The sequence below is a fragment of the Lithobates pipiens genome, unplaced genomic scaffold (assembly GCF_037356315.1).
Source record: "Lithobates pipiens isolate NorthernLeopardFrog02 unplaced genomic scaffold, aLitPip1_a1.2 Scaffold_37, whole genome shotgun sequence".
NCBI lineage: Eukaryota > Metazoa > Chordata > Amphibia > Anura > Ranidae > Lithobates > Lithobates pipiens.
Window position 1 is genome coordinate 3517958 of NW_027507825.1, and position 13709 is coordinate 3531666.

The 13709-nt window shown below is 46.2% G+C and overlaps 1 protein-coding gene across 3 annotated transcripts in view; it reads left to right on the forward strand.

Annotated features, from left to right (window-relative positions):
• The window catches only part of UNC79 (unc-79 subunit of NALCN channel complex), a 272784-nt gene that overhangs the window by 99754 nt on the left and 159321 nt on the right, over positions 1 to 13709 (forward strand). For all 3 annotated transcript variants that reach the window (XM_077466667.1, XM_077466665.1, XM_077466666.1), the window contains 2 exons: positions 557 to 784; positions 11206 to 11356. In XM_077466667.1, the coding sequence (XP_077322793.1) occupies positions 557 to 784; positions 11206 to 11356 (379 nt within the window). The remainder of the gene's footprint in view (positions 1 to 556; positions 785 to 11205; positions 11357 to 13709) is intronic.

The window sequence follows — 13709 nt, forward strand, 5'->3', positions numbered from 1 at the left end:
TGGGTACCTGCCTAGCAGGAGGAGCAACTGTACTGCCATATTGACGATCCTCTTGTGCCTCCCCATGCAGCGGTAGAAGCTGGTAGTGCTGCAGGGGGAGGCACAAGAGGATCGGCAATATGGCAGTACAGCTGCTCCTCCTGCTTGGCAGGTACCCAGGCCCCTCTTTTGAACTGATAGGGCTCGGGCCCGATACTGGAGGGATGGCTGTACTGCCTTATCAGTGGCCCTGCTGCTGGGACCCAAGGGCCAAACCATATATACAAAAGAGCCACATGCGGCCCTCAGGCCACAGATTGCTCAACAAGGCTGCAGAGCAGGGGTAGTCAACCTCGGCCCTCCAGCTCTTTTGAAACTACAAGTCCCATTTATTCATTGCAAGACCCTGACAATCACAGGCGTGACTCCTAGAGGCAGAGGCATGAGGGGATTTGTAGTTTTGCCACAGCTGGAGTGCTGAGGTTGCCTAACTCTGCTGTAGAGCATCATCCCGGGGTATCTTGGTGGAAGAGATATGGGGGACGTCTAATGGGGCAAACTGCTTGTTGTGTTTCAGATGGAGTTGCAAGATGACGGCATCACGCTGGGATTGGAGAACAGCCTGTCCAAAGACGTCATCTCTATCATAAATAACGTGTTCCAGGCCCCCTGGGGGGGCTCCCACACCTGCCAGAAGGATGAGAAGGCGGTGGAGTGCAGCCTGTGTCAGTCCAGCATCCTCTGCTACCAGATGGCCTGTGAGCTGCTGGAGCGGTTGGCGCCCAAGCAGGAGATCCGCCTGGTGGTAAGTAATCCCGCTGCCGGTGCTCAGGGTGGGAACCTCTGCTTCCCGCTTAGTATTGCTGCCCAGAGACTTTCTTGCAAGAATTACTTTCAGATAGATGCCAGAGTGCCGTGAGAAACACACAACATGTTTGCCTGAATTTTTATAGTAGATTTAGCTCTCACATGACATTAGAGTTGCTAAAGCACCGAGTACATGGATGACAACTATTCTGAATAATCCCGGGACAGTCCCGCATCCTGTCCCTCTGGGTATATGGATGACAACTATTCTGAATAATCCCGGGACAGTCCCGCATCCTGGCCCTCTGAGTACATGGATGACAACTATTCTGAATAATCCCGGGACAGTCCCGCATCCTGGCCCTCTGAGTACATGGATGCCAACTATTCTGAATAATCCCGGGACAGTCCTGCATCCTGGCCCTCTGGGTATATGGATGACAACTATTCTGAATAATCCCGGGACAGTCCCGCATCCTGTCCCTCTGGGTATATGGATGACAACTATTATGAATAATCCCGGGACAGTCCCGCATCCTGTCCCTCTGGGTATATGGATGACAACTATTATGAATAATCCCGGGACAGTCCCGCATCCTGTCCCTCTGGGTATATGGATGACAACTATTCTGAATAATCCCGGGACAGTCCCGCATCCTGTCCCTCTGGGTATATGGATGACAACTATTCTGAATAATCCCGAGACAGTCCCGCATCCTGTCCCTCTGGGTATATGGATAACAACTATTCTGAATAATCCCGAGACAGTCCCGCATCCTGTCCCTCTGGGTATATGGATAACAACTATTCTGAATAATCCCGGGACAGTCCCGCATCCTGTCCCTCTGGGTATATGGATCACAACTATACTATTACCTTTTGTTTCAACTTGACCCTCCCTTCTAGATTGTAAGCTCTAACGAGCAGGGCCCTCTGATCCCTCCTGTATTGATTTGTATTGTAAGTGTACTGTCTGCCCTCATATTGTAAAGCGCTGCGCAAACTGTTGGCGCTATATAAATCCTGAATAATAATAATAACAATAATATTCTGAATAATCCCGGGACAGTCCCGCATCCTGTCCCTCTGGGTATATGGATGACAACTATTCCGAATAATCCCGGGACAGTCCCGCATCCTGTCCCTCTGGGTATATGGATGACAACTATTCCGAATAATCCCGGGACAGTCCCGCATCCTGGCCCTCTGGGCCATGTCCCGGGATCACAGCATCAGCCTTATTTTTCTTCCGTTCATTGAAGGACACAGCAGAGCTTCATGACAGATGGGTTTGATGTCGCCACTCTCAGGAACCATAAACCAGACAGAGACAGAAAGTCCATCTAAAAATCACACTTTTAATGAAATGGCAAAAATAACACGGCTCAGGAATGTAATCAAAAAACAGACAGGGTTTGGGTGCCATTGCACCCATCAGACAAGCCTGGGTCAGGAAACCAGAAGTCAGCTTAGTCGGGAGCAAAAATCAGGAACAGGAATCAGAAGAGGCGTTAGTCAGGCCAAGTCATGCACAGGAGGGAAGCACTTACAGACGGCATTAATTCCGTCTACTAAAACGTTTTAGTCGACTAAATGAATATTATTTTAGTCTGCTAAAATACGACTAAAGCTAAAACAACTGAGATGACTAAAATACGACTAAAACTAAAATGCCATTTTAGTCCTAAGACTAAAACTAAATTGAAATTTGCTGCCAAAATTAACACTGCTTACAGTTCATAGACCACACAAGGGCAAGGAGGAAATGAGCAAAGCTGCTTAAAAAGCAAAAAGGGGGCTGGCTGTAGGCTGGACTAATGAGGCAGGTTAACCACTTGCCTACTGGACACTTTTACCCCCTTCCTGCCCAGGCCGATTTTCAGCCTTCATCGCAACACTGTACACATATGACATTTATATCATTTCTTTCACACAAATAGAGCTTTCTTTGGGTGGTATTTAATAACCAATGGGGGGGGGAGGGGGGGTGATTTTTTGCTAAACAAATGTAAAAAGACCGAAAATTTTGAAGAAAAAAAACATTTTCATAGTTTGTTATAATATTTTGCAAACGGGTAATTTTTCTCCTCTGATTTGTGCTGATGAAGCTGCTTTGATGGGCATTGATGGGCACTGATGGGCTGCCCTGATAGGTGGCACTGATGAGCACTGCTAGGTGGCACTGATGAGCACTTATGGGTGGCACTGATGATCACTGATGGGTGGCACTGATGAGCACTGATGGGTGGCACTGATGAGCACTGATGGGTGGCACTGATGAGCACTGATAGGTGGCACTGATGAGCACAGATATTCGGCACTGATGAGCACTGATAGGCGGCACTGATGGACAACACTGTTGAGGAGGCACTGGTGGACACTGATTGTCAGCACTGATGAACACAGATTGGCAGCACTGGTGGGCACTGTTGGAACTGCACTGATAATCAGACCACTGATAATCAGTGCCCTGATTATCAGTGTAGATGTCCCTTATAGAAAAGCCGGTTATCATCTCTCCTCTCCTCACGCTTTCAGTGTGTGGAAAGGAACGCTGATAATCGGCTTCTATTTATATCTGTGATCAGCTGTGTGTGTGTATGGACGCAGCTGATGACGTGGTAAAGAGCCGCTGATTGGCTCTTTACCTCAATCTGTGATCAGCTGTGTCCTCCCAGAACTAGTCGTAGGTGCTGTAGCCGTCATGCGGCTGTAGCATGGTCAGCAAGTGGTTAATGGTAACCAGGTGAGTTACTGTGGTAATGAGTGACTGGTAATTAACCGACAGCTGAGCAGCTTCTTAGCATCGAAAGAAAAGCACTGCTCATTAAGTAGCAGGAGCCCAGCCCCGACAGTCACCTGCAGGAGCCCAGCCCCGACAGTCACCTGCAGGAGCCCAGCCCCGACAGCCACCTGCAGGAGCCCAGCCCCGACAGTCACCTGCAGGAGCCCAGCCCCGACAGCCACCTGCAGGAGCCCAGCCCCGACAGCCACCTGCAGGAGCCCAGCCCCGACAGCCACCTGCAGGAGCCCAGCCCCGACAGCCACCTGCAGGAGCCCAGCCCCGACAGCCACCTGCAGGAGCAGGATACTACGTGCAGCTAAACCTCCATGCACATGTGCAGTAACTCAAAAAGGCATCAATTGCAAGGATGGTGGCCATGCGTGGGTGGTCTCCACATATTTAGCAGTCTGGTCTGGGCAGGACCAACTCTTAAAGTGGGTGTGATGAGCAGTCCCTGCTTATTTGGGGTGGAGTCTAGACAAGACCAGCACTTAAAGTGTATGTTCACCTTTACAGAAAACCTGTAAGGTGAACTTACACTGGACCGCCTCCCCATCTCCCCCGGTCCCGCTGTACTTGAGGCCGACGATCTCCCGCACTGACACATCGTATTGCCGCTTTACCGCTCTGAGAATGTGAAATCCTCGCGGCTTTCTCTCCTCTTCTCCAGCGCCGACAGGATGGGCTACACGGATTCCGATTGGGCGGCGCCGCCCATGGGACGGCGCCAACCAACCAGAATGCCTCCTATCCATACTTCTACGAGGTACAGTTAGGAGATTAAGCCGTGGGGGATTTCTGATCCCCGGAACGGTGAAGCGGCGATACGATGTGTCAGTGCGGGAGGTCACCGGCTTCAGGTAGAGCGGGACCTGGTGCGATGGTGAGGGGGTCCAGTGTTAGTTCACCTTACAGATTTTTTTCTGTAAAGGTGAACCTACCCTTTAATGCTGACATGATTTGGGCATGTCCATCCAGGATGTGTGAACAGTATCCCAGGATCCAGGACCATGATGCTTTTTCATCCTCCCAACGCGTTGCGTCTCAACCCTTATATTTACACACAGCATTTTTTTTATATATTTTTTGTGATGTCACTATGCTTATAATATAAGAACACTGTGTTATTTTGTATTATATGTTTATGTAGCATCACAACACTGTTACAGGTTAGCTAGATTTCCCAGGGCGGGTTTCCGGATGGCGACAACAGTGGACCACGGTCTGTGTAATGTGTGTTGAAAGAGCCACTTGTAGTCACAAGCTGGAGCTTGGTGACAACACAGGATTATGTTGTCACCCTATAACAGGAAGTGCCTGTACAAGGACCCTCATGGCAGGAACACCAGGCAGATTTTAAGTCAATGAAAATGACTGTTAAAATAAAAAAAATAACAACCTGTTAATGCGTCTATGAGATTGTACGATCGACCTTCCATGGCTGCGCCGCGGACCCCGGGGCGAGCAGAATCGTCTTTCGCTCTTCTCGCTGTAGTGCAAACTCCCCTCCCCCCACTTGCTGTAATCCGTCCTTCTTGGCGCTGTCAGCCTGAAAAATTATCCGTCCGCTTTTGAGGGATATTCCGGAATACACAGCGGCTCAGCGGGATTATTGATGCGCGCATTTTAGCCGAAGCCCCTCGCTGAGCCGCCACGCTTGCGGAGATCGCCGTGATTGATGGGCTTGAATTTTTTCGGTTTACGGACTTGATCTGTTGTTACTGTTTCAGCAACTTTGGTGACAAATGGCTGGATATTAACAAGGAAGGTGGGGGGGGGGGGGAGGGGGAGGGGATTGATGGAAGTGTCAGTAGAATCCTCAAACGCTCACATCACTCATCATCCTATGAAGTGCCTGCGGAGCTCTTCAGGGATCAGCTCCTCTTTGATTAGAGCGAGGGATTTTCCATCAGAATTATCCGCTGGACAGGGAGGGGGGGGGGGGGAGGGGGTGTATGCCTCGTATATATCGCCCATCAATTACTGGATATGAAGGCTAAAGCTGAACTCCAGGCAGCTGAATTCAAGGATAGCAAAAATAAGCGGATAACTTTTTTTTTTTTTATAATTTACGTTTGTCCATCCAGTCCTGAGATTTACACAGCTCTGCAACACACCCCTGTCTGGCAGGGCAGGAGGCCTGATTTTTTTATTTTTTTTTCTCTGCTGTTGTCACAAGCCCGATAGGAGACTGAAACGAGGTTGTCCTCTATGGTATCTCCTGACCTGGCACCACCGAGAGTGGAACAGACCGCGCCAAGGGACGGGAGGAACATGAGTGGCACTGGATGTTTGACAGCTGAACCCTGGGGCTGGTGATGCCGAGCTGGAAGATCTGGCTGCACATCAGGTCAGGATCAGCCGAGCTTGTAAGGTGAGCCAGTTGGGGGGGGGTTAAGGAAGAACTCTAAGCAGATTGCAGGTTCTGGAAGGCCGGGCTTACCAGTGCCCCCAGTCAGCCTAACCACTTAAGGGCCGGGCTTATTTTTCAGACTCGGTGCTTACAAGTTAAAATCTGTTTTTTTTTTTTGCTAGAAAATTACTTAGAACCCCTAAAAATAAAAAAATTTAAAAATTCAGACACCCTACAGAATAAAATGGCGGTCGTTGCAATACTTTCTGTCGCACCGTATTTGCTCAGCGGTCTTTACAAGTGCATTTTTTGGGGAAAAAAATACACTTTTTTTTATTAAAAAATAAGACAACAGTAAAGTTTTTTTTTTTTATATTGTGAAAGATGATGACATGGCGAGTAAATTGATACCCAACATGTCACGCTTCAAAATTGCGCCCCGCTCGTGGAACAGCGACAAACTTTGACCCTTAAAAACCTCCATAGGCGACGCTTAAAGATTTCTACAGGTTACCAGTTTTGAGTTATAGAGGAGGGCTAGAATTAATGCTCTCGCTCTAACGATCGCGGCGATGCCTCACATGTGTGGTTTGAACATCGTTTTCGTATGCGGACGTGACTTACGTATGCATTCGCTTCTGCGCGTGACCTCGGCGGGATGGAACACTTTCATTTTTTCTTTTTTTCTTCTTTTTTTTCCTTATTTATTTTACTTTTTTTATTTTTATTTTGACACTGTTCATTTAAAAAAGAATTTTGGGTCTCTTTTATTTTTATTACAAGGAATCCCATGTAAAAAGCATGACGGGACCTCTTAAATATTAGATCTGGGGGGTCAAAAAGACCTCGCATCTCATATTTATACTAAAATGCAATAAAAAAAAAAATGTAAAAATTCCCCTTTTAAGAGCGTTGGGTGGAAGTGACATTTGACGTCGCTTCCATCCTCTAATGCGATGGAGCCGAGTGGGGCTGCCATCTTCCCCTCCCTCGGCATCCAGGGGATCAAACACGATCGTCTCCGCCGCTACCGACAGTTCCAGTAAACAAATCCCACTCCCGATAAAAGTGATATCACTGCGAAACCACTGCAAAAATGCACTCACATGAGAATTTATGGAATACAGGCATTGCTCAAAAAATCCAGCAGGTGGCATCCTTCTAGTGATACCCAATGGAGGATAGGTAAGGAGCTGCTTCTGGTGGGTAATCTTGTCAAAGTATATGGTGATACATGGTGAGAAAGCCAAGAGGAGAATAGGCAGATTTAAGTATAGCATATTTATTGAAATAAGTAAAATAAAAATGCACTCACATGGTAATTTATGGAATACAGGCATTACTCAAAAAATCCAGCAGAACTGAGAAGCTTTGCCATAATAAAATAATTAAAAATAAAAAGATCCAGCAGGTGGCATCCTTCTAATGATACCCAATGGAGGATAGGTAAGGCGCTTCTTCTGGTGGGTAATCTTGTCAAAGTTTATGGGGATAAATGACGAGAAAGCCAAGAGGAGAATAGGCAGATTTAAGTGTAGCATATTTATTGAAATAAGTAAAATAAAAATATAAAAATGCACTCACATGGTAATTTATGGAATACCGGCATTGCTCAAAAAATCCAGCAGGTGGCGTCCTTAATGATATCCAATGGAGGATAGGTAAAGCGCTTCTTCTGGGGGGTAATCTTGTCAAAGTTTATGGGGATAAATGATGAGAAAGCCAAGAGGAGACTAGGCAGATTTAAGTGTAGCATATTTATTGAAATAAGTAAAATAAAAATGCACTCACATGGTAATTTATGGAATACAGGCATTACTCAAAAAATCCAGCAGAACTGAGAAGCTTTGCCATAATAAAATAATTAAAAATAAAAAGATCCAGCAGGTGGCATCCTTCTAATGATACCCAATGGAGGATAGGTAAGGAGCTGCTTCTGGTGGGTAAACTTGTCAAAGTATATGGTTATACATGGTGAGAAATCCAAGAGGAGAATAGGCAGATTTAAGTGTAGCATATTTATTGAAATAAGTAAAATAAAAATATAAAAATGCACTCACATGGTAATTTATGGAATACAGGCATTACTCAAAAAATCCAGCAGGTGGCATCCTTCTAATGAAACCCAATGGAGGATAGGTAAGGAGCTGTTTCTGTTGGTTAATATCGTCAAAGCTACACCTATATTGTGGTAAAAGACAAGAAAGCAAAGAGGAGAGTAGGCAGATCTAAGTGTAGTATATTTACTGAAATAAAATAAAAAAGTAAAATGCACTCTTGTGAGAATTTTGGAATACAGGCTTTACTCAAAACATCCAGCAGATCTGAGAAGCTTTGCCATAATAGAAGAATAAAAGCAGAACTTCAGTCATTTTTTCATCTTTCCATCTATTAAATCTTCTGCCCTTGTTGTTGTTGTTGTTGTTGTTGTTGTTGTTGTTGTTGTTTAAACTTTGGATACTAAAACATTTTTTTTTTCTGCCAGTAAATACTTATATAGCCCACTTCCGGTTTCTTTTTTGGTCATTAGCCTAGGCTTACGACATCCTGCACAGCTCTCTTACTCACTCTTGTGAGAGATTTCCAGGAAGGGAGGTGGGGATGAGTCATAAGAGGGCCAATGAAAGCTGCAGAGCTGGAGGTGTGCCTCTGTGTAAATCCAGGATGTGAACAGGCAGAAGCTTCAGCTGCCCACAGTTAAAATGGCTGCAGCCAGACTCGGTGAAGGGAGATTTCCGCAGCATATTTGTCAAAGTACAGAATCACAGTATATGTAAAATAATATGCAAAGTGGTTGGAGGGAAGCTTCAGAATGGCAAAGATGTTTTTATTACAAATTATGCGAGCAGACTGCAGTTCCTCTTTATTAGCCATGGGTGTAGGGAGGCAACTCCATATTAATGGCCATGGGGGTAGGAGGACAACTCCATATTAATGGCCATGGGGGTAGGAGGATAACTCCATATTAATGGCCATGGGGTTAGGAGGATAACTCCAGATTAAAGGGGTTGTAAAGGTTCGTTTTTTATTTTCTAAATAGGTTCCTCTAAGCTAGTGCATTGTTGGTTCACTTAACTTTTCCTTCGATTTCCCTTCTAAATGTTTTTTTCTTTGTCTAAATATCTCACTTCCTGTTTCTCCTCCGTAAACTTCTCACCATCATCCGAGTGGTGTTTAGTCAGCCAGAACAGCTTACTAAGGAGGAACAGGAAGTGAGAAATTCAAACAAAGAAAACAAAGAAAAAAAACATTTCTAAGTGAAATCGAAGGAAAAGATAAGTGAACCAACAATGCACTAGCTTAAAGGAACCTATTTAGAAAATAAAAAACGAACCTTTACAACCCCTTTAATGGCCATGAGGGTAGGAGGACAACTCCATATTAATGGCCATGGGGGTAGGAGGACAACCCCATATTAATGGCCATGGGGGTAGGAGGACAACTCCATATTAATGGCCATGGGGGTAGGAGGACGACATCCTATTAATGGCCATGGGGGTAGGAGGACAACATCATATTAATGGCCATGGGGGCAGGGGGCAACTCCATATTAATGGCCATGAGGGTAGGAGGACAACTCCATATTAATGGCCATGGGGGTAGGAGGACAACATCATATTAATGTCCATGGGGGTAGGAGGAGAACATCATATTAATGTCCATGGGGGTAGGATGACAACATCATATTAATGGCCATGGGGGTAGGATGACAACATCATATTAATGGCCATGAAGGTAGGAGGACAACCCCATATTAATGGCCATGGGGATAGGGGGCAACTCCATATGAATGACCATGGGGTAGGAGGACAACATCATATTAATGGCCATGGGGATAGGGGGCAACTCCATATTAATGTCCATGGGGTAGGAGGACAACTCCATATTAATGGCCATGAGGGTAGGAGGACAACTCCATATTAATGGCCATGAGGGTAGGAGGACAACACCATATTAATGGCCATGGGGGTAGGAGGACAACTCCATATTAATGGCCATGGGGATAGGGGGCAACTCCATATTAATGACCATGGGGTAGGAGGACAACATCATATTAATGGCCATGGGGATAGGGGGCAACTCCATATGAATGACCATGGGGTAGGAGGACAACATCATATTAATGGCCATGGGGATAGGGGGCAACTCCATATTAATGTCCATGGGGTAGGAGGACAACTCCATATTAATGGCCATGAGGGTAGGAGGACAACTCCATATTAATGGCCATGAGGGTTGGAGGACAACACCATATTAATGGCCATGGGGGTAGGAGGGCAACTCCATATTAATGACCATGGGGTAGGAGGACAACATCATATTAATGGCCATGGGGGTAGGAGGCAACTCGATATTAATGACCATGGGGTAGGATGACAACATCATATTAATGTCCATGTTTTTATTACAAATTATGTGAGCAGACTGCAGTTCCTCTTTAAAAATAAAAAATAAATCCAGCAGGTGGCATCCTTCCAATGATACCCAATGGAGGATGGGTAAGGAGTGGCTTCTGGTGGTTAATCTCATCAAGAGTACAAAAAAGCCAATAGGGGAGTAGGCAGTTCTAAGTGTAGTATATTTATTGAAATAAGTAAAATAAAAAGATAAAAATGCACTCACATGTAGAAAGTAAAGGAGCAAGCATTATACCAAACATCCAGCAGGTGGCACCGCATAATGGTTCTCAATGGCTGATCAGTCCTGGTTTGTTATTGGTGGGTAGGCGTGGCAGATAACGTTCTACTCCTATAATGGTCTGGAGGCCAGGAAGGACTCGCACTTGTGCATGTGACGGGGGGGCCACTGTAGACTGCAAGGAAGCTGGTACTTACAGGCATGTCCCATGCAGACGGGGGGAGGGGGGGCTCCAGTATATCATAATTCCTTGGGGCTTTTTCTTTCTTGCAAAATACATTGTAAAGTGGTTGGCACCCCCACGAAGCCTGCCAGATAAACTCCTATATTGTTTACCTCGGTCTGTCCCGACTAGCTTCCCGGGACCCAGCGGAGTTCGGAGGCTGGTTTCTCACCTGGTTCAGGCTTCTCCCGCGTCTCAGCGTTGTTGGGACGGGCAAAGAGGGTGTGCGCTGCGCATGCGCTGCGTTTGAAAAGGAAGATGGTGCTGCTGTAAGACTGATAATGTCTAAAATATAGATTAGGAGCAAAAGGAATACAAATGTGATAAATATATTTATTTTTATACGGCTTTTAATCTTGAAAATGTGCACATCATGGCAGGACTCTCACCCCACCCCCCCTCCCCCACCTGTCCTTCCAGGAGCCGACCGACAGCCTAGAGGAGAGCCTGCTGTACTCCAGGCCGGAATTTATCATTGGCACCGAGGGGGAAGAGGAGGAGAATCCCGCCAAGAAACACGCCGATAATCCCGGAACGCACACCGAGACCACGGGACCCGCCAACACCACAAGTATGACCACCTGATCAATACTTCCCATTATTTAAAGGGTAACTCCGCTGTAGTTTCCTGCTCTGTGATTGGCTCACTGATTTTCCTAGAAGTCAGATTTTAGGCATCCCCTGCAGTAGGAATTTCAGTTTAGGTGAGATACTCCCCGTTGGTTAAAAACTTCTAAGGGGATGCAGACCCTGCAGCTTTCCTCAGAAGACTGGGGAGTGCACCAGGTGATTATAACAAGCCAGACCCTCCCATTGAGAATCAGTAGAAGTCTGCACTAAGAAATGTCTTTTCCTGCTTGTGTGATTGGCTCACTGATTTTTCCCTGAAGTCTGCACTAAGATACAAGTCAGATTTTAACACATCCCTTGCAATAGGAATTTCATTACTCCTCAGAGGGTGAAATATGTCTAAAGGGATGCAGACCCTGCAGCTTTCCTCAGCAGAACACTGGGAAGTGTACCAGGTAATTATAATGAACCCAGACTTCCTCATTGAGAATCAGTAGACGTCTGTATGTTTTGGTGAGATACTCCCTAAAGGTTAAATACTTCTAAAGGGATGCAGACCCTGCAGCTTTCCTCATCAGAACACTGAGAGCGAACCAGGTGATTATAATGAACCAGACCCTCCCATTCAGAATCAGTAGAAGTCTGCACTAAGGCACAAGTCAGATTTTAGGCACCCTCTGCAATAGGAATTTCAGTTTTGGTGAGATACTCCCTAAAGGTTAAATACTTCTAAAGGGATGCAGACCCTGCAGATTTCCTCATCAGAACACTAGGAGAGCACCAGGTGATTATAATGAACCCCATTGAGAATCAGTAGACTTCTGCACTCAGATACAAATCAGATTTTAGGCATCCCCTGCCATAGGAATTTCAGTTTAGGTGAGATAATCTAAGGCAGGGATCTCCAAACTACGGCCTTCCAGCTCTTGCGGAACTACACATCCCGTGAGGCATTGTAAAAAACTGATATTTGCAGACATGACGAGGCATGATGAGAATTGTAGTTCCTGAACAACTGGAGGGCCGTGGTTTGGAGACCCCTGCTGCTAAGGGTTAGATACTTCTAAAGGGACGCAGACCCCGCAACTTTCCTCATAAGAAACCTGAGCATGAACCAGGTGATTATAATGAACTGGGCCCTCCCATTCAGAATCAGTCTGCACAGAACATGGGGAGAAAAACTGCTATTTCTTCACAACAAAAGGCAGGAATCGGCTGTGTTGGTTAAAATCCCTGCAATGTACATTCATCACCCAGAGGGGAGAGTTTTTATCGCAACAAAAGTGGAGTTACTCTTTAATATAAATATATAATTACACCGATCCTTCCCTTCATTTATCAATGTTTAGGAGAGAAAAATTGCTGGACAGTCTTCAGTGCTCACATTAATCAATCAATCAATCAAATTCCTCCCGTTACCCTTCTATGCTGTACTGATAGAAGAGAAGGGAGAACGGGGTTAAAACATGTAATGGAAAATGTATCAAATAAGTGAAAAGCAGAGCCGGCGTCCGCACTAACCATCACCCGCACTAACCATCACCCGCACTAACCATCACCCGCACTAACCATCACCCGCACTAACCATCACCCGCACTAACCAGCATCCACACTAACCAGCATCCACACTAACCATCACCCGCACTAACCATCACCCGCACTAACCATCACCCGCACTAACCATCACCTGCACTAACCAGCATCCACACTAACCATCACCCCCACTAACCATCACCCGCACTAACCATCACCCGCACTAACCATCACCCGCACTAACCATCACCCACACTAACCAGCATCCACACTAACCAGCCTTCGCACTAACCATCATCCACACTAACCATCACCCGCACTAACCAGCATCCACACTAACCAGCCTTCGCACGAACCATCACCCGCACTAACCAGCTATCGCACTAACCATCATCCACACTAACCATCACCCGCACTAACCAGCATCCACACTAACCAGCCTTCGCACTAACCATCACCCGCACTAACCAGCTATCGCACTAACCATCATCCACACTAACCAGCCTTCGCACTAACCATCATCCGCACTAACCATCATCCACACTAACCATCATCCACACTAACCATCATCCGCACTAACCAGCCTTTGCACTAACCATCACCCGCACTAACCAGCATCCGCACTAACCAGCCTTCGCACTAACCATCATCCACACTAACCATCATCCACACTAACCAGCCTTTGCACTAACCAGCATCCACACTAACCATCACCCGCACTAACCAGCATCCACACTAACCAGCATCCACACTAACCATCACCCGCACTAACCATCACCCGCACTAACCATCACCCGCACTAACCATCACCCGCACTAACC